The sequence below is a fragment of the Salvelinus fontinalis genome, chromosome 3 (genome assembly GCF_029448725.1).
Source record: "Salvelinus fontinalis isolate EN_2023a chromosome 3, ASM2944872v1, whole genome shotgun sequence".
Taxonomy (NCBI): Eukaryota; Metazoa; Chordata; class Actinopteri; order Salmoniformes; family Salmonidae; genus Salvelinus; species Salvelinus fontinalis.
Genome location: NC_074667.1, coordinates 78,430,310 through 78,450,979, shown reverse-complemented (window position 1 = coordinate 78,450,979; position 20,670 = coordinate 78,430,310). Strand labels below are relative to the sequence as shown.

General features: G+C 44.8%; 1 protein-coding gene across 3 annotated transcripts in view; it reads right to left on the bottom strand.

Moving 5' to 3' along the window:
• Positions 1–20,670, bottom strand: part of nckap1l (NCK associated protein 1 like) — a 41,625-nt gene that overhangs the window by 10,397 nt on the left and 10,558 nt on the right. For all 3 annotated transcript variants that reach the window (XM_055918139.1, XM_055918140.1, XM_055918141.1), the window contains 7 exons: positions 18,293–18,438; positions 16,163–16,295; positions 13,660–13,779; positions 11,235–11,374; positions 8,346–8,477; positions 6,642–6,860; positions 4,836–4,966 (listed from right to left, as the gene is read on the bottom strand). In XM_055918139.1, the coding sequence (XP_055774114.1) occupies positions 4,836–4,966; positions 6,642–6,860; positions 8,346–8,477; positions 11,235–11,374; positions 13,660–13,779; positions 16,163–16,295; positions 18,293–18,438 (1,021 nt within the window). The remainder of the gene's footprint in view (positions 1–4,835; positions 4,967–6,641; positions 6,861–8,345; positions 8,478–11,234; positions 11,375–13,659; positions 13,780–16,162; positions 16,296–18,292; positions 18,439–20,670) is intronic.

Below are 20,670 nucleotides of genomic sequence, written 5' to 3'. Positions count from 1 at the left end.
GCAGGTTAGTTCTGAGTGCAGGATAAACAGAGTTATCCCTGAGTTAGCCTGCCCAGCAGCAGGTTAGTTCTGAATGCAGGATAAACAGAGTTATCCCTGAGTTAGCCTGCCCAGTAGCAGGTTAGTTCTGAGTGCAGGATAAACAGAGTTATCCTCTGAGTTAGCCTGCCCAGCAGCAGGTTAGTTCTGAATGCAGGATAAACAGAGTTATCACTGAGTTAGCCTGCCCAGTAGCAGGTTAGTTCTGAATGCAGGATAAACAGAGTTATCCCTGAGTTAGCCTGCCCAGCAGCAGGTTAGTTCTGAATGCAGGATAAACAGAGTTATCCTCTGAGTTAGCCTGCCCAGCAGCAGGTTAGTTCTGAATGCAGGATAAACAGAGTTATCCCTGAGTTAGCCTGCCCAGCAGCAGGTTAGTTCTGAATGCAGGATAAACAGAGTTATTCTGAGTTAGCCTGCCCAGCAGCAGGTTAGTTCTGAATGCAGGATAAACAGAGTTATCCCTGAGTTAGCCTGCCCAGCAGCAGGTTAGTTCTGAATGCAGGATAAACAGAGTTATCACTGAGTTAGCCTGCCCAGCAGCAGGTTAGTTCTGAATGCAGGATAAACAGAGTTATCCACTGAGTTAGCCTGCCCAGTAGCAGGTTAGTTCTGAATGCAGGATAAACAGAGTTATCCTCTGAGTTAGCCTGCCCAGTAGCAGGTTAGTTCTGAATGCAGGATAAACAGAGTTATCCCTGAGTTAGCCTGCCCAGCAGCAGGTTAGTTCTGAATGCAGGATAAACAGAGTTATCCCTGAGTTAGCCTGCCCAGCAGCAGGTTAGTTCTGAATGCAGGATAAACAGAGTTATTCTGAGTTAGCCTGCCCAGCAGCAGGTTAGTTCTGAATGCAGGATAAACAGAGTTATCCCTGAGTTAGCCTGCCCAGCAGCAGGTTAGTTCTGAATGCAGGATAAACAGAGTTATCCCTGAGTTAGCCTGCCCAGCAGCAGGTTAGTTCTGAATGCAGGATAAACAGAGTTATCCACTGAGTTAGCCTGCCCAGCAGCAGGTTAGTTCTGAATGCAGGATAAACAGAGTTATCCCTGAGTTAGCCTGCCCAGCAGCAGGTTAGTTCTGAATGCAGGATAAACAGAGTTATCCCTGAGTTAGCCTGCCCAGCAGCAGGTTAGTTCTGAATGCAGGATAAACAGAGTTATCCACTGAGTTAGCCTGCCCAGCAGCAGGTTAGTTCTGAATGCAGGATAAACAGAGTTATCCCTGAGTTAGCCTGCCCAGCAGCAGGTTAGTTCTGAATGCAGGATAAACAGAGTTATCCCTGAGTTAGCCTGCCCAGCAGCAGGTTAGTTCTGAATGTAGGATAAACAGAGTTATCCCTGAGTTAGCCTGCCCAGTAGCAGGTTAGTTCTGAATGCAGGATAAACAGAGTTATCCCCTGAGTTAGCCTGCCCAGTAGCAGGTTAGTTCTGAATGCAGGATAAACAGAGTTATCCACTGAGTTAGCCTGCCCAGCAGCAGGTTAGTTCTGAATGCAGGATACACAGAGTTATCCCTGAGTTAGCCTGCCCAGCAGCAGGTTAGTTCTGAATGCAGGATAAACAGAGTTATCACTGAGTTAGCCTGCCCAGTAGCAGGTTAGTTCTGAATGCAGGATAAACAGAGTTATCACTGAGTTAGCCTGCCCAGTAGCAGGTTAGTTCTGAATGCAGGATAAACAGAGTTATCCCTGAGTTAGCCTGCCCAGTAGCAGGTTAGTTCTGAATGCAGGATAAACAGAGTTATCCCTGAGTTAGCCTGCCCAGTAGCAGGTTAGTTCTGAATGCAGGATAAACAGAGTTATCCCTGAGTTAGCCTGCCCAGCAGCAGGTTAGTTCTGAATGCAGGATAAACAGAGTTATCCCTGAGTTAGCCTGCCCAGCAGCAGGTTAGTTCTGAATGCAGGATAAACAGAGTTATCCACTGAGTTAGCCTGCCCAGTAGCAGGTTAGTTCTGAATGCAGGATAAACAGAGTTATCACTGAGTTAGCCTGCCCAGTAGCAGGTTAGTTCTGAATGCAGGATAAACAGAGTTATCACTGAGTTAGCCTGCCCAGCAGCAGGTTAGTTCTGAATGCAGGATAAACAGAGTTATCACTGAGTTAGCCTGCCCAGCAGCAGGTTAGTTCTGAATGCAGGATAAACAGAGTTATCCTCTGAGTTAGCCTGCCCAGCAGCAGGTTAGTTCTGAATGCAGGATAAACAGAGTTATCACTGAGTTAGCCTGCCCAGCAGCAGGTTAGTTCTGAATGCAGGATAAACAGAGTTATCCTCTGAGTTAGCCTGCCCAGCAGCAGGTTAGTTCTGAATGCAGGATAAACAGAGTTATCCACTGAGTTAGCCTGCCCAGCAGCAGGTTAGTTCTGAAGGATTTGTTGCCATAGAAATGTACCTAGATAAAAGGTGAGCTACTTTCGTGGTGTCAGTTATCCCGAGTTGAACTCAGAGTTGACCGAAGTTACCTGGCTAACTCCTGAACACCTACTTCGTAATACAGGGCTCTGGCAGAGTATAGGCCCCTGGATGTGTATCAGATCTGTGTGTACGTGGACAGCAGTTTAACTAATTTAGACACTGACTTAACAAACACTACTATGACGGTTCAATACGACGCCTTGATAGTATAGATAGCAGGTAAACCACCTGGTAAATGTCAAGCCAGAGTGAGACACACAGAAGGAGTACTGAAACGATACATTATTTGAGTCCAAAATGGCACCCTATGATAAAGGGCCCTGGTCAAAGTAGTGCACTATAGGGAATAGAGTAGCATGACAACATGACAATGCATTTGGGATGCTATAATGATGAGTCTGTATGTGACTCTGTAGGAGGTATTAGATCTCTCAGGGCTTATGCAAAGTGGATGGAAAATATATAGAGCAGACATGAGATCATAGAGTGTGGAGCTAGCTGGAGAGGGCAGGGCTAGCTGGAGAGGGCGGGGCTAGCTGGAGAGGGCGGGGCTAGCTGGAGAGGGCGCTAGGTGGAGAGGGTGGAGGTGGGTGGTGGTAGGTGGAGAGGGTGGAGGTGGGTGGTGCTAGGTGGAGAGGGTGGAGGTGGGTGGTGCTAGGTGGAGAGGGTGGTGCTAGGTGGAGAGGGTGGAGGTGGGTGGTGCTAGGTGGAGAGGGTGGAGGTGGGTGGTGCTAGGTGGAGAGGGTGGAGGTAGGTGGTGCTAGGTGGAGAGGGTGGAGGTAGGTGGAGAGGGTGGAGGTAGGTGGAGAGGGTGGAGGTAGGTGGTGCTAGGTGAAGAGGGTGGAGGTAGGTGAAGAGGGTAGAGCTAGGTGGAGAGGCTGGAGGTAGGTGGAGAGGGTGGATGTAAGTGGAGGTAGGTGGAGAGGCTGGAGGTAGGTGGTGCTAGGTGAAGAGGGTGGAGCTAGGTGAAGAGGGTGGAGCTAGGTGGAGAAGGTGGAGCTAGGTGGAGAGGGTGGAGCTAGGTGGAGAGGGTGGAGCTAGGTGGAGAGGGTGGAGCTAGGTGGAGAGGGTGGAGCTAGGTGGAGAGGGTGGAGGTAGGTGGTGCTAGGTGGAGGTAGGTGGTGCTAGGTGGAGAGGGTGGAGGTAGGTGGTGCTAGGTGGAGAGGGTGGAGGTAGGTGGTGCTAGGTGGAGGTAGGTGGAGAGGGTGGAGGTAGGTGGTGCTAGGTGAAGAGGGTGGAGGTAGGTGAAGAGGGTGGAGGTAGGTGGAGAGGGTGGAGGTAGGTGGAGAGGGTGGATGTAGGTGGAGCTAGGTGAAGAGGGTGGAGGTAGGTGAAGAGGGTGGAGGTAGGTGAAGAGGGTGGAGGTAGGTGAAGAGGGTGGAGGTAGGTGGAGCTAGGTGGAGAGGGTGGAGCTAGGTGGAGAGGGTGGAGCTAGGTGGAGAGGGTGGAGCTAGGTGGAGAGGGTGGAGCTAGGTGGAGAGGGTGGAGCTAGGTGGAGAGGGTGGAGGTAGGTGGTGCTAGGTGGTGCTAGGTGGAGGTAGGTGGTGCTAGGTGGAGAGGGTGGAGGTAGGTGGTGCTAGGTGGAGGTAGGTGGTGCTAGGTGAAGAGGGTGGAGGTAGGTGAAGAGGGTGGAGGTAGGTGAAGAGGGTGGAGGTAGGTGAAGAGGGTGGAGGTAGGTGGTGCTAGGTGAAGAGGGTGGAGGTAGGTGAAGAGGGTGGAGGTAGGTGGAGAGGGTGGAGGTAGGTGGAGAGGGTGGAGGTGGGTGGAGAGGGTGGAGGTAGGTGGAGAGGGTGGAGAGGGTGGAGGTAGGTGAAGAGGGTAGAGGTAGGTGGAGAGGGTGGAGAGGGTGGAGGTAGGTGGAGGTAGGTGGAGAGGGTGGAGGTAGGTGAAGAGGGTGGAGGTAGGTGAAGTGAGTGGAGGTAGGTGAAGTGGGTGGAGGTAGGTGAAGAGGGTGGAGGTAGGTGAAGAGGGTGGTGGTAGGTGAAAAGTGTGGTGCTAGGTGAAAAGTGTGGTGCTAGGTGGAGGTAGATGGAGAGGGTGGAGGTAGGTGGAGAGGGTGGAGGTAGGTGGAGAGGGTGGAGGTAGGTGGAGAGGGTGGAGGTAGGTGGAGATAGTTGAAGAGGGTGGAGGTAGGTGAAGAGGGTGGAGGTAGGTGGAGAGGGTGGAGGTAGGTGGAGAGGGTGGAGGTAGTTGAAGAGGGTGGAGATAGTTGAAGAGGGTGGAGGTAGGTGAAGAGGGTGGAGGTAGGTGGAGAGGGTGGAGCTAGGCGGAGAGGGTGGAGCTAGGCGGAGAGGGTGGAGGTAGGTGAAGAGGGTGGAGGTAGGTGGAGAGGGTGGAGGTGTATTTAGAGGTCACCAGCGTACCCTACTGCAGGCAGGTCTCACCTGAGATATCAGAGTACTCCTCTGCTCTGAAACTCTGCTCGTTCTCGATGGTCTGGTTGACGAAGCAGTGCATTGCGGGGCAGTGAACGATCAGGTTGCTGCTGGCCTGACGCAGAAGGCCCTCTAGGTACCTGTGGAGAGGCAGACGTCATATCCTCTTCCTAACGCATTCAAATGCACAACACAGGTGCTACTAGCTGCTGATGAACATCTTTAACTACATGCATGTAGCAATGCGGTGACAGAGGAAACAGTTCAGTGACTGATATAATGTCTGTTAGCCTGGAGAAGTAAGAGATGAAGGCAAGTTACAGAAGGTTGTCAGTTCAAATCCTAAACTCAGCAAAAAAAAGAAAATGTCCCTTTTTCAAGACCCCGTCTTTCAAAGATAATTCTTAAAAATCCAAGTACAGATCTTCATTGTAAAGGGTTTAAACACCGTTTCCCATGCTTGTTCAACGAACCATAAACTGTTAATGAACATGCACCTGTGGAATGGTCGTTAAGACACTAACAGCTTACAGACGGTAGGCAATTAAGGTCACAGTTATGAAAACTTAGGACACTAAAGAGGCCTCTACTGACTCTGAAAAATACCAAAAGAAATATGCCCAGGGTCCCTGCTCATCTGCGTAAACGTGCCTTAGGCATGCTGCAAGGAGGCATGAGGACTGCAGATGTGGCCAGTGCAATAAGTTGCAATGTCCGTATTGTGAGAAGGCTAAGACAGCGCTACAGGGAGACAGGAGGGACAGCTGATCGTCCTCGCAGTGGCAGACCACGTGTAACAACACCTGCACAGGATCGGTACATCTGAACATCACACCTGTGGGACAGGATGGCAAATACAGCTTCCAGAGTTACACCAGGAACGCACAGTTCAGACTGTCCGTAATAGACAGAGAGGCCGACTGAGGGCTTGTAGGCCTGTTGTAAGGCAGGTCCTCACCAGACATCACCGACAACAAACGTCACCTATGGGCACAAACCCACCATCGCTGGACCAGACAGGACTGGCAAAAAGTGCTCTTCTCTGAGGAGTCGCGGTTTGTCACACCAATGGTCGGATTCACGTTTATCGTCGAAGGAATGAGCCTTACACCGACTCTGGAGCGGGATCGATTTGGAGGTGGAGGTCTGGGGCGGTGTGTCACAGCATCATCAGACTGAGCTTGTTGTCATTGCAGGCAATCTCAACACTGTGCGTTACAGGGAAGACATCCTCCTCCCTCATGTGATACCCTTCCTGCAGGCTCATCCTGACATGACCCTCCAGCATGACAATGCCACCAGCCATACTGCTCGTTCTGTGTGTGATTTCCTGCAAGACAGGAATGTCAGTGTTCTGCCATGGCCAGCGAAGAACCCGGATCTCAGTCCCATTGAGCACGTCTGGGACCGGTTGGATTGGCGGGATGAGGGCTAGACCCATTCTCCCCAGAATTGTCCGGGAACTTGCAGATGCCTTGGTGGAGGAGGGGGTAACATCTCACAGTAAGAACTGGCAAATCTGGTGCAGTCCATGAGGAGGAGATGCACTGCAGTACTTAATGCAGCCACACCAGATACTGACTGTTACTTTTGATTTTGACCCCCCCCTTTGTTCAGGGACACATTATACCATTTCTGTTAGTCACATGTCTGTGGAACTTGTTCAGTTTATGTCTCAGTTGTTTAATCTTGTTATGTTTATACATGTTAAGTTTGCTGAAAATACCCAGTTGACAGTGAGAGGACGTTTCTTTTTTTGCGGGACATGTGGGACATGAAATAGCAATTGGAGGACTGCTGCTGGTATGACGTTACCAGTTGGTATACAGCGTGGTGATGGTCTGTCCTCCGTAGGAGTCCAGCGGCTGTGTCTGCTGCAGTAAGACATTCTTGACCAGCCTAGTGACGTCCAGACTGAGGTAACGTGACAGGGTGTGCAGGCTGGCTGTGTAGGCCTGAATCCCGGCCAGGAGGTCAGACGGACGTCCTATTTCCTGGGTGGTCTGGTTGTAATGGGCCATTCTCACGATGATCCTGGAACATTACACACAGACACAGACACACAAACTAACGTCATGGAATCAGACGGGGCTACATGGCATGGCATGCTGAATGAATAACAGTCAGGCTCAACGAACCATGTAATGATTATTCTGCCTCTCTCTATCTCTCCCTCCCAATTCATTGGCATGGGAAACATATGTTAACATTGCCAAAGCAAGTGAGGTAGATAATATATAAAAGTGAAATAAACAATAAAAATTAACAGTAAACATTACACTCTCTGTCACTCTCTATCCCGCTACCATGTTGTTGTCATGTTGCCTTGCTACCATGTTGTTGTCATGTTGCCTTGCTACCATGTTGTTGTCATGTTGCCTTGCTACCATGTTGTTGTCATGTTGCCTTGCTACCATGTTGTTGTCATGTTGCCTTGCTACCATGTTGTTGTCATGTTGCCTTGCTACCATGTTGTTGTCATGTTGCCTTGCTACCATGTTGTTGTCATGTTGTGTTACTACCATGTTGTTGTCATGTGTTTCTACCATGTTGTTGTCATGTTGCCTTGCTACCATGTTGTTGTCATGTTGCCTTGCTACCATGTTGTTGTCATGTTGCCTTGCTACCATGTTTTTGTCATGTTGCCTTGCTACCATGTTGTTGTCATGTTGTGTTACTACCATGTTGTTGTCATGTGTTACTACCATGCTGTGTTGTCATGTTGTGCTGCTACCATGTTGTGTTGCTACCATGCTGTGTTGTCATGTTGTGTTGCTACCATGCTGTGTTGTCATGTTGTGTTGCTACCATGCTGTGTTGTCATGTTGTGTTGCTACCATGCTGTGTTGTCATGTTGTGTTGCTACCATGCTGTGTTGTCATGTTGTGTTGCTACCATGCTATGTTGTTGTCTTAGGTCTCTCTTTATGTTGTGTTGCTACCATGCTGTGTTGTCATGTTGTGTTGCTACCATGCTGTGTTGTCATGTTGTGTTGCTACCATGCTATGTTGTTGTCTTAGGTCTCTCTTTATGTTGTGTTGCTACCATGCTGTGTTGTCATGTTGTGTTGCTACCATGCTGTGTTGTCATGTTGTGTTGCTAGCATGCTGTGTTGTCATGTTGTGTTGCTAGCATGCTGTGTTGCTACCATGCTGTGTTGTCATGTGTTGCTACCATGCTGTGTTGTCATGTGTTGTTGTCTTAGGTCTCTCTTTATACAGTGTTGTCTCTCTTGTTGTGATGTGTGTTTTGTCCTATATTTTTAAACCCAGCTCCGTCTCTGCAGGAGCTCATTGTAAATAAGAATTTTTTCTTCACTTGACTTGCCTAGTTAAATAACGGTTAAATAAAAACAAAATACAATACAAATCTTCTCTGCATTATAAAGGTCTCCTTTCATGTCTTGTTTTAACAGAGAAATTGAGATTTAGGTGGAGAAAAGGATTTAACGATCCAACATTATAAAGCAATAGATAATAAGACAGAGATCATGTTATAGGCAAAAGGTGTGTGGCGTACTTGGTGAGTCGTGTCTCCAAGTGAGATATGAGGAACTCTGCAGGAGTGACGATGTGGTTGAACACTGTGAAGTCACTGCTCCCACTGAAGGAGGAGCATAGCTCGGTCAGAGTCAGATGCAGCTTGTCCATACTGGAAGAGAGAGAGAGAGAGAATGAGAGAGAGAGAGAAAGAGAGAGAGAGAAGGAGAGAGAGAAGGAGAGAGAGAGAGAGAAATAGAGAGAGAAGGAGAGAGAGAGAGAGAGAGAAGGAGAGAGAGAGAAAGAGAGAAGGAGAGAGAGAGAGAGGAGAGAGAGAAAGAGAGAAGGAGAGAGAGAAATTCAACATACCAATTAGGATCTGGCTAAAAATACTTGAATCAGTTATAGAAACCATTTCCCTTTATGGTTGTGAGGTCTGGGGTCCACTCACCATACAAGAATTCACAAAATCGGACAAACACCAAATTGAGACTATGCATGCAGAATTCTGCAAAAATATCCTCAGTGCACAACGTAAAACACCAAATAATGCCTGCAGAGCAGAATTAGGCCGATACCCACTAATGATCAAAATCCAGAAAAGAGCTGTTAAATTTACAACCACCTTAAAGGAAGTGATTCCCAAACCTTCCATAACAAAGCCATCACCTACAGAGAGATGAACCTGGAGAAGAGTCCCCTAAGCAAGCTGGTCCTGGGGCTCTGTTCACAAACACAAACACACCCCACAGAGCCAAACAAACAGGACAGCAAATCAATTAGACCCAAACAAACATTAGAAAACAATTAAAAATATATAATTACTTGACACATTGGAAAGAATTAAGAAAAAAAACTGAGCAAACTAGAATGCTATTTGGCCCTAAACAAAGAGTACACCGTGGCAGAATACCTGACCACTGTGACTGACACACACTGTGACTGACACAAAGCCTTGACTATGTACAGACTCAGTGAGCATAGCCTTGCTATTGAGAAAGGCCGCAAAATGAGGTGGAAACTGAGCTGCACTTCCCAACCTCCTGCCAAATGTACGACCATAGAGACACACAGACCCACAAATAATTTGAAAATAAACCCAATTTTGATAAACTCTCAAATACCACAGTGTGCCATCACAGCAGCAAGATGTGACCTGTTGCCACAAGAAAAGGGCAACCCGAGAAGAACAAACACCATAGTAAATACAACCCATATTTATTTATCCTCCGTTTTTGTACTTATACTAATTCCACATAATATGTCATTTGAAATGTCTTTATTCTTTTGTGAGTGTAATGTTTACTTAAATAGAGAGAGCGAGAGCGACGAGAGAGAGAGAGAGACTTGAGAAATTGCTGGTCTACTTTTCTTTCAAAATTAAAACCCATGAAATAGCCAATCTGTAACGGCATTCCTCCTCCTCTTCATCTTCGGAAGAGGAGGAGTATTGAGGGAACCAAGGCGCAGCGAAGTGAAAAGACATATTTTATTAACGAAACACGAACTTGATTAAACTAACAAAAACAACAAACGGTGTAGACAGATCTAGACGACGTACTTACATAAAACAAGAAAAACGTACGAATAGGAACATAGGCTACACAAACCGAACAAACCGTAAACAGTCCCGCGTGGTGAAACAGACACAGACACGGAAGACAATCACCAACAACGAACACTGTGACAACGCCTACCTAAATATGACTCTTAATTAGAGGAACGCCAAACACCTGCCTCTAATTAAGAGCCATACCAGGCAACCCAAAAACCAACACAGAAACAGAAAACATAGAATGCCCACCCAACCTCACGTCCTGACCAACTAACACACATAAACTAACAGAAATAGGTCAGGAACGTGACACAATCAATCGACAAAACACTTAAAATGTGAAGAGAGACTTTACACTGCATAGTTGTAGTGCCCGAAATGAGTGATTTAACCGGAGGAGAGATGAATGGAGGTCAAACAGAATGAGTGATTTAACCGGAGGAGAGATGCATGGAGGTCAAACAGAATGAGTGATTTAACCGGAGGAGAGATGCATGGAGGTCAAACAGAATGAGTGATTTAACCGGAGGAGAGATGAATGGAGGTCAAACAGAATGAGTGATTTAACCGGAGGAGAGATGCATGGAGGTCAAACAGAATGAGTGATTTAACCGGAGGAGAGATGAATGGAGGTCAAACGGAATGAGTGATTTAACCGGAGGAGAGATGAATGGAGGTCAAACAGAATGGAAGAGTGGGATGAAGAGGGATGGATGGATGGATGGATGAAAAGAATGATGGATGAATAGAGGGATGGATGGATGAAAAGGATGAATAGAGGGATGGATGGATGGATGAATGAAAAGAATGATGGATAAACGGGACAGGTGAGAAAAAAAGTAACAATACATTAACGAGGCTATATACAGGGGGTACCGGTACCGAGTCAGTGTGGGGGTTAAATACAGGTGGTACCAGTACCGAGTCAGTGTGGAGGTTATATACAGGTGGTACCGGTACAGAGTCAGTGTGCGGGGGTACAGGTTAGAGGTCATTTGTACATGTAGGTAGGGGTGAAGGGATAATGCAATAGTTAATAAACAGCGAGTAGCAGCAGTGTAAAAATAAAGGGGGGGTGGGTCAATGTAAAAAGTCACATACGCTACCGTAATACACCCTGTTGCCTTGTCACTTTATCCCTACCTATATGTACATATCTACCTCATACTCCTGCACAGGGACTCAGTACTGTTACCCCATGTATAAAAGACAAGTTATTGTTACTTATTGTCTATTTATTGCTTGTGTTATGTTTTATCTATTATTTTCTCTCTGTATTGTTGGGAAGTCAGCATAGACCTGTTGTTTATGAAGCACAGTGAAAATAACATTTTGATTTAGGAATGGAGAAATACAGGGAGGAAGAGCACCGACCTGGTGACGATGGCACGGTCCTTCCTCTGGCTCTCTGCTCCAGGTTTCTCTTTCTGCACGTCTCCTTTTTTCGGCATCGGTTTCTTCTGCTTCTTATTGCGGGCTGCACTTATGGTCTGGCCACAGTGTTTGGGCAACAGCTAGTAGAAAACATGATGAAGAGGACCACAGAGAATAAACACGTTCAGTTAAAGTGTATTCTACATTGCATTGTGAGCGATTTTACCTTTTGTCCGCTATGCTTCAGCCCGTCAGGAGTCTAAAGTAAAATTAAAAACACAATGTTTTCCACCAGAGAGAAAAACAACACGTTGTCATTACTTCACCTTCTCAGAGTCATCCTTAGTCTTCCAACTTAGTCATTACTTCACCTTCTCAGAGTCATCCTTAGTCTTCCAACTTAGTCTTACTTCACCTTCTCAGAGTCATCCTTAGCCTTCCAACTTAGTCTTACTACACCTTCACAGAGTCATCCTTAGCCTTCCAACTTAGTCATTACTTCACCTTCTCAGAGTCATCCTTAGTCTTCCAACTTAGTCATTACTTCACCTTCTCAGAGTCATCCTTAGTCTTCCAACTTAGTCTTACTTCACCTTCTCAGAGTCATCCTTAGTCTTCCAACTTAGTCATTACTTCATTTTCTCAGAGTCATCCTTAGTCTTCCAACTTAGTCTTACTTCACCTTCTCAGAGTCATCCTTAGTCTTCCAACTTAGTCTTACTACACCTTCTCAGTCATCCTTAGTCTTACTACACCTTCTCAGAGTCATCCTTAGTCTTACTACACCTTCTCAGAGTCATCCTTAGTCTTACTACACCTTCTCAGAGTCATCCTTAGTCTTACTACACCTTCTCAGAGTCATCCTTAGTCTTACTACACCTTCTCAGAGTCATCCTTAGTCTTCCAACGGAGGCACTCCTACATTAAAGCTACAACCGGGGATCTGTTTTTTATCAATGGCTAAATATCTAGAATTGAAATGACCATACAGTCTCCCAGATCCCATGTTTTGTATCTTTATACGGCGTCTGTAGTGACTACGGGAGTGTTATAATATATATTTTTTAAATACTGTCGATTGACTGCATCAGTCTTATAGTTAATTAGTTGTGTGACCTGTACACTTCCCCCAGATTCCTGGTCATCGAGGTTGCATACCTCGAACACACACACACCTGGTCATCGAGGTTGCATACCTCGAACACACACACACACCTGGTCATCGAGGTTGCATATCTCGAACACACACACACACCTGGTCATCGAGGTTGCATATCTCGAACACACACACACACCTGGTCATCGAGGTTGCATATCTCGAACACACACACACACCTGGTCATCGAGGTTGCATATCTCGAACACACACACACACCTGGTCATCGAGGTTGCATATCTCGAACACACACACACACCTGGTCATCGAGGTTGCATACCTCGAACACACACACACACCTGGTCATCGAGGTTGCATATCTCGAACACACACACACACCTGGTCATCGAGGTTGCATATCTCGAACACACACACACACCTGGTCATCGAGGTTGCATATCTCGAACACACACACACACCTGGTCATCGAGGTTGCATATCTCGAACACACACACACACCTGGTCATCGAGGTTGCATATCTCGAACACACACACACCTGGTCATCGAGGTTGCATATCTCGAACACACACACACCTGGTCATCGAGGTTGCATATCTCGAACACACACACACCTGGTCATCGAGGTTGCATATCTCGAACACACACACACCTGGTCATCGAGGTTGCATATCTCGAACACACACACACCTGGTCATCGAGGTTGCATATCTCGAACACACACACACCTGGTCATTGAGGTTGCATATCTCGAACACACACACACCTGGTTATTGAGGTTGCATATCTCGAACACACACCTGGTCATCGAGGTTGCATATCTCGAACACACACACACACACACACACACACACACCTGGTCATCGAGGTTGCATATCTCGAACACACACACACACCTGGTCATTGAGGTTGCATATCTCGAACACACACACACACACACACACACACACACCTGGTCATCGAGGTTGCATATCTCGAACACACACACACCTGGTCATCGAGGTTGCATACCTCGAACACACACACACACATACACCCACCTGGTCATCGAGGTTGCATATCTCGAACACACACACACCTGGTCATCGAGGTTGCATATCTCGAACACACACACACCTGGTCATTGAGGTTGCATATCTCGAACACACACACACCTGGTCATCGAGGTTGCATATCTCGAACACACACACACACCTGGTCATCGAGGTTGCATATCTCGAACACACACACACCTGGTCATTGAGGTTGCATATCTCGAACACACACACACCTGGTCATTGAGGTTGCATATCTCGAACACACACACACACCTGGTCATTGAGGTTGCACTGTTCGCTACAGATCTCTAAGATGACGGAGCTGGTCTGTTTGGCAATCTCCTCCAGGAAGGTCACACACAGACGCAGACTCCTCTTCTCAACACCCTCCGTCTAGACACAGACATGACATGACACACCACGACAACAAGACAAGACAAGATACAAGACACAATGAGAAAGGACAAGGAAACAGAGTTGTTCCATAGAGTTATCCCAACACTAAATCACTGATACTCAGAGAGAGTTTGTATTTGTTTTTCTCAGGTTGATTGAGATGTTTCACTCACTGGTTCAATTATTAGGGCCAGGAGTGTTTCCTGACCTTACCTGGCCCTAATTCTGAAAATTATCAATATGTGTCCCGTTCCTGACCTGTTTTCTCTTGTTTTGTATTTATTTAGTATGGTCAGGGCGTGAGTTGGGTGGGTTGTCTATGTGTTGTTTTCTATGTTGGGGTTTTGTGCGTTCGGCCTGGTATGATTCTCAATCAGAGGCAGCTGTCAACCGTTGTCCCTGATTGAGAATCATACTTAGGCAGCCGGGGTTCACGTGTGTGTTTGTGGGTGTTTGTATCTCGTGTCAGTGTTCATGCCACACGGGACTGTTTTCGGTTTGGTTACGTTTTGTATCTTGAAGTGTTCTGTTTTACTTTCATTAAATAATGAACACTTTCCACATCTACGTCTTGGTCCGATCCCTACACCTCCTCTTCAGACGAAGAGGAGGAAATCTGCCGTTACAATATCAACCTTGATATTTTTCAGAATTAGGGCCAGGAGTTTTTCCATGAACCTGTTCTGGGTAGATTATATATATATATATATATATATATACACACACACACATATTTTCTGAAAAAAATCAATATATATGAAATAGTACAGCTGAATTTAAATAACCTTGATATAATCTTTAACCTATTCCAGTAGTATATGCTTTAACCTATTCCAGTAGTATATGCTTTAACCTATTCCAGTAGTATATGCTTTAACCTATTCCAGTAGTATATGCTTTAACCTATTCCAGTAGTATATGCTTTAACCTATTCCAGTAGTATATGCTTTAACCTATTCCAGTAGTATATAGTTTAACCTATTCCAGTAGTATATAGTTTAACCTATTCCAGTAGTATATAGTTTAACCTATTCCAGTAGTATATAGTTTAACCTATTCCAGTAGTATATAGTTTAACCTATTCCAGTAGTATATGGTTTAACCTATTCCAGTAGTATATGGTTTAACCTATTCCAATAGTATATGGTTTAACCTATTCCAGTAGTATATGCTTTAACCTATTCCAGTAGTATATGCTTTAACCTATTCCAGTAGTATATGCTTTAACCTATTCCAGTAGTATATGCTTTACCCTATTCCAGTAGTATATGCTTTACCCTATTCCAGTAGTATATGCTTTAACCTATTCCAGTAGTATATGCTTTAACCTATTCCAGTAGTATATGGTTTACCCTATTCCAGTAGTATATGCTTTAACCTATTCCAGTAGTATATGCTTTAACCTATTCCAGTAGTATATGCTTTAACCTATTCCAGTAGTATATGCTTTAACCTATTCCAGTAGTATATGCTTTAACCTATTCCAGTAGTATATGCTTTAACCTATTCCAGTAGTATATAGTTTAACCTATTCCAGTAGTATATAGTTTAACCTATTCCAGTAGTATATAGTTTAACCTATTCCAGTAGTATATAGTTTAACCTATTCCAGTAGTATATAGTTTAACCTATTCCAGTAGTATATAGTTTAACCTATTCCAGTAGTATATAGTTTAACCTATTCCAGTAGTATATAGTTTAACCTATTCCAGTAGTATATGGTTTAACCTATTCCAGTAGTATATGCTTTAACCTATTCCAATAGTATATGCTTTAACCTATTCCAGTAGTATATGCTTTAACCTATTCCAGTAGTATATGCTTTAACCTATTCCAGTAGTATATGCTTTAACCTATTCCAGTAGTATATGCTTTACCCTATTCCAGTAGTATATGCTTTACCCTATTCCAGTAGTATATGCTTTACCCTATTCCAGTAGTATATGCTTTAACATATTCCAGTAGTATATGGTTTACCCTATTCCAGTAGTATATGGTTTACCCTATTCCAGTAGTATATGCTTTACCCTATTCCAGTAGTATATGCTTTAACCTATTCCAGTAGTATATGCTTTAACCTATTCCAATAGTATATGCTTTAACCTATTCCAATAGTATATGCTTTAACCTATTCCAGTAGTATATGCTTTAACCTATTCCAGTGGTATATAGTTTAACCTATTCCAGTAGTATATAGTTTAACCTATTCCAGTAGTATATAGTTTAACCTATTCCAGTAGTATATAGTTTAACCTATTCCAGTAGTATATGCTTTAACCTATTCCAGTAGTATATGCTTTAACCTATTCCAGTGGTATATGCTTTACCCTATTCCAGGAGTATATAGTAGATTTAGTTGCGATAGTGTCTGGGTACTGACCTCTTCTGGACAGAGCTGATGGACAGTCTGGTTGAAGTGGGAGCAGACCAGAGGGAAAGACATGAGGTATCGTTGCATAGAAACCTCCTCACTGCTCTGAGAGAACATCTTCTCAAACACCCGCGGGTAGAAGCTGCATTACGAACACAGACATGTTTCAGTGTTTAGGAGTGAAAGGGTTAACACACACACCATGTGGTCTGCGTAGGGAATAGGCTGCCATTTTGTTTGCAACAATGGTGTTACATATATCAGCTCCAACCTTCATTGGCTCAGAAGTTCGTTTTAGGGTAGGAGCTAGACATACACAACCAAAGGGTGTGCATGAACGTGTTGGTTTAAGACATCAGTGGTTCACACGCTGAATTCATCAATGATAAGAGTTGCTCTGTTTTTTTTAATACGTGTGGGCCCCAGTCCCTAGAACAATATTCCCCAATAGGCAGCCCACGGGTGAGATTATATATATATATATATATATATATATATATATATATATATATATATATATATATATATATATACATATACATACATACATACATACATACACACACACACATTACCAGTCAAAAGTACTACATGCTTCCATGTGTTTGTTCATAGTTTTGATGTCTTCACTATTATTCTACAGTGTAGAAAATAGTACAAATAAAGAAAAAACCTTGAATGAGTAGGTGTGTCCAAACTTTTGACTGGTACTGTACATATACACACACACATATTACATGACCAAAAGTATATGGACACCGGCTTGTCAGACATCTCATTCCAAAATCACGGGTTGGTCTGCACTTTCCAGCAATAACAGCCTCCACTTCCTGGAAGGCTTTCCACTAGATTTTGGAACATTGCTGCAGTGACTTGCTTCCATCAAGCCACAAGAGCATTAGTGAGGTCGGGCACTGATGTTGGGCGATTAGGCCTGGCTAATAGTCCGCGTTATGTTAACGTATCCCAATATAATCGGCCCGCAGCTGAATGTAAATTGGGGACCCCTGCCATAGACCCCGTTGGGGACCCCTGCCATAGACCCCGTTGGGGACCCCTGCCATAGACCCCGTTGGGGACCCCTGCCATAGACCCCGTTGGGGACCCCTGCCATAGACCCCGTTGGGGACCCCTGCCATAGACCCCGTTGGGGACCCCTGCCATAGACCCCGTTGGGGACCCCTGCCATAGACCCCGTTGGGGACCCCTGCCATAGACCCTGTTGGGGACCCCTGCCATAGACCCTGTTGGGGACCCCTGCCATAGACCCTGTTGGGGACCCCTGCCATAGACCCTATGTACATCATGTACAGTAGATTATTTGTCTATACTGTAATATCTTGGACTAGGTCATTGGCAAGGTAGACTTATTGCCATATTGCTTACATCCAATCCCTTCTGATCTACAGAAGTACCAAGGGATGAGGGAGTAGTGGGGGTAGGGTCTAGTGGGAGTAGGCACAAGAGGGACTAGGGTTTAGTGGGGGTAGAAACTATTGGGGGTAGGGACTAGAGGTAGGGACTAGTGGTGCTAGGGACTAGAGGGACTTGTGGTGGTAGGGTTTAGTGGGGGTAGGGACTAGAGAGGTAGGGACTAGTGGGGGAAGGGACTAGAGGGGGTAGGGACTAGAGGGGGTAGGGACTAGAGGGGGTAGGGACTAGAGGGGGTAGGGACTAGAGGGGGTAGGGACTAGAGAGGGTAGGGACTAGAGAGGGTAGGGACTAGAGAGACTTGTGGTGGTAGGGTTTAGTGGGGGTAGGGACTAGAGAGGTAGGGACTAGTGGGGGTAGGGACTAGTGGGGGTAGGGACTAGAGGGGGTAGGGACTAGAGGGGGTAGGGACTAGAGGGGGTAGGGACTAGAGGGGGTAGGGACTAGAGAGACTTGTGGTGGTAGGGACTAGTGGGGGTAGGGACTAGAGGGTGTAGGGACTAGAGGGTGTAGGGCCTAGTGGGGGTAGGGCCTAGTGGGGGTAAGCAGTATTCAAACTTTCTCAGTGGGAAACCTTTTTTTTCAACAGAATTTCCCCACTGCAATTCCCCATGACGCCAATAGGGGTCACAACCCTTATTGACTTTTATTAATACCACTGGAGTAGAGGATGTTTTTTCTATGGGGCCCATGGGGGGGCAGACTGACCAGAGGATGGAGAGATCGGAGGTTTCGTGAAGCATCTCCTGCACGTTGTCCAACATCTTGGTGTGGAATTGGGTCATGTTCATCACTTTAGCCAGGTCTGGGTATTCCTTGAGGGAGAGTGGGGCCTTGGACACACTGGTGTAGGCCTGTAACATGAGACAGCACAGACATCTTGATACACTGGTGTAGGCCTGTAACATGAGACAGCACAGACATCTTGATACACTGGTGTAGGGAGGAAATATGACACCAAGAGCAAAAAATATATATTTTAATATACAAAAAAATCAAATAATATACTTTGAAAACTATATCTATTTTTCTAGTATATTTATAGTATACTATAAATATGCTGTCATCACACTTCAATGCACTTATTAAAAGTGTACTCCAAATTAATTGTTTTTCAGTCTTTAAATTCACCTTTCAGCAGGACAATAAACTACAAGGCAAAATCTACAATGGACTTTCTTACTAAGACAATGAATGTTCCTGAGTGGCCAAGTTACAGTTTTGACTTAAATCTGCTTGAAAATCTATGACAAGATTTGAAAATTGCTAAGTAGCCATAAACACCATCTTGACAGAGCTTAAAGAATTATTAAAAGAATACAGGGCTAATATTGTACAATCCAGGTGTGGAAAGCTCTTAGAGACTTGCCCATGAAGACTCACCTCTGCAATCACTGTATTTCTGGCATGTATTGACTGAAGGAGCTGAATACTTATGCCACGACTATATTTCAGTTATTTACTTTCCATCAAATCTTCATTTATTTTTTATGTATAGAGATCTTCCACTGGGACAGAGTATTTTATTTAGATTGTTAACAAAAAATGACAACTAAATCCATTTTAATCCCACTTTGTAACAAAATTAGAACAAATTCAAGCGGTATAAATACTTTTAAAGTTTCAGTGCCAATAATGAGTATGAAAGGACTTTCTGAATTCCTGTTCGTAAGAGTGCAGAGAACGTTGACAATGACAACAATTGTTTATTTTTATCTTTATTTAACTAGGCAAGTTAGTTAAGAACAAATTCTTATTTACAATGACGGCCTACGTTGGAACAGCGGGTTAACTGCCTCGTTCAGGGACAGAACGATAGATTTTTACCTTGTCAGCTCGGGGATTCGATCCAGCAACCTTTTGGTAACTGGCCCAACGCTCTAACCACTAGGCTACCTGCCGCCCAAGTTATTTATTTCACATGCTTCCTGAGAGTAAACGTTTTAATATACTTAAGTATACTTTCAAAAAAATATATTTAACTTAAAATGTCCACAAAATATATATAAAGGAAACCTTCAAAAACGCAGGTGCATAAGCATTTGCATATTCCCCATCATCCTTTTCTGCAACTGAAGTTTTAAAGTATTGAAATCTTAATTTATTCCAGTAATGTGAACAACTAAAGTTTGAAATGCCAACGGTGCACAGTTTTTGAAGTATCGCTTGTAAATTGCTGCTCCAGCCACAGCTACTTTGTAAATAACACGTTAACATTGGCTGACTAGATACCTCGGTCAATCAAGACTGGCTAATTACATGGCTAATTATAATAGCTAATGTGGTTAATGAGGAGAAGTGTCTTTATAAAAGTATACTTGAAAACATATTATAAATATATATATTTTTTGTAAAGACAATACAGGAATTCTTATTCAAAAACCATTTTAGTAGATGTATAATTCATGAGAAATATACATACAATATACTAAAGGTCTATTCAAGTATATTTGTTTTGTTCTTTATCTAATACACTAATAATATACTTAAGTACAGAAAAGGTGTACCAATTTAGATAATTTTAAACGTGACAGAGTGGCCTGCTGGAGGTCATTTTGCAGGGCTCTGGCAGTGCACCTCCTTGCACTAAGGCGGAGGTACCGGTCCTGCTGCTGGGTTGTTGCCCTCCTACGGCCTCCTCCACGTCTCCTGATGTACTGGCCTGTCTCCTGGTAGCTCCTGCATGCTCTGGACACTACGCTGACAGACACAGCAAACCTTTTTGCCACAGTTCGCATTGATGTGCCATCCTGGATGAACTGCACTACCTGAGCCACTTGTGTGGGTTGTAGACTCCGTCTCATGCTACCACTAGAGTGAGAGCACCGCCAGCATTCAAAAGTGACCAAAACATCAGCCAGGAAGCATAGGAACTGAGAAGTGGTCTGTGGTCACCACCTGCAGAATCACTCCTGTTTTGGGGGGTGTCTTGCTAATTGCCTATAATTTCCACCTTTTGTCTATTCCATTTGCACAACAGCATGTGAAATTTATTGTCGATCAGTGTTGCTTCCTAAGTGGACAGTTTGATTTCACAGAAGTGTGATTGACTTGGAGTTACATTGTGTTATTTAAGTGTTCCCTCT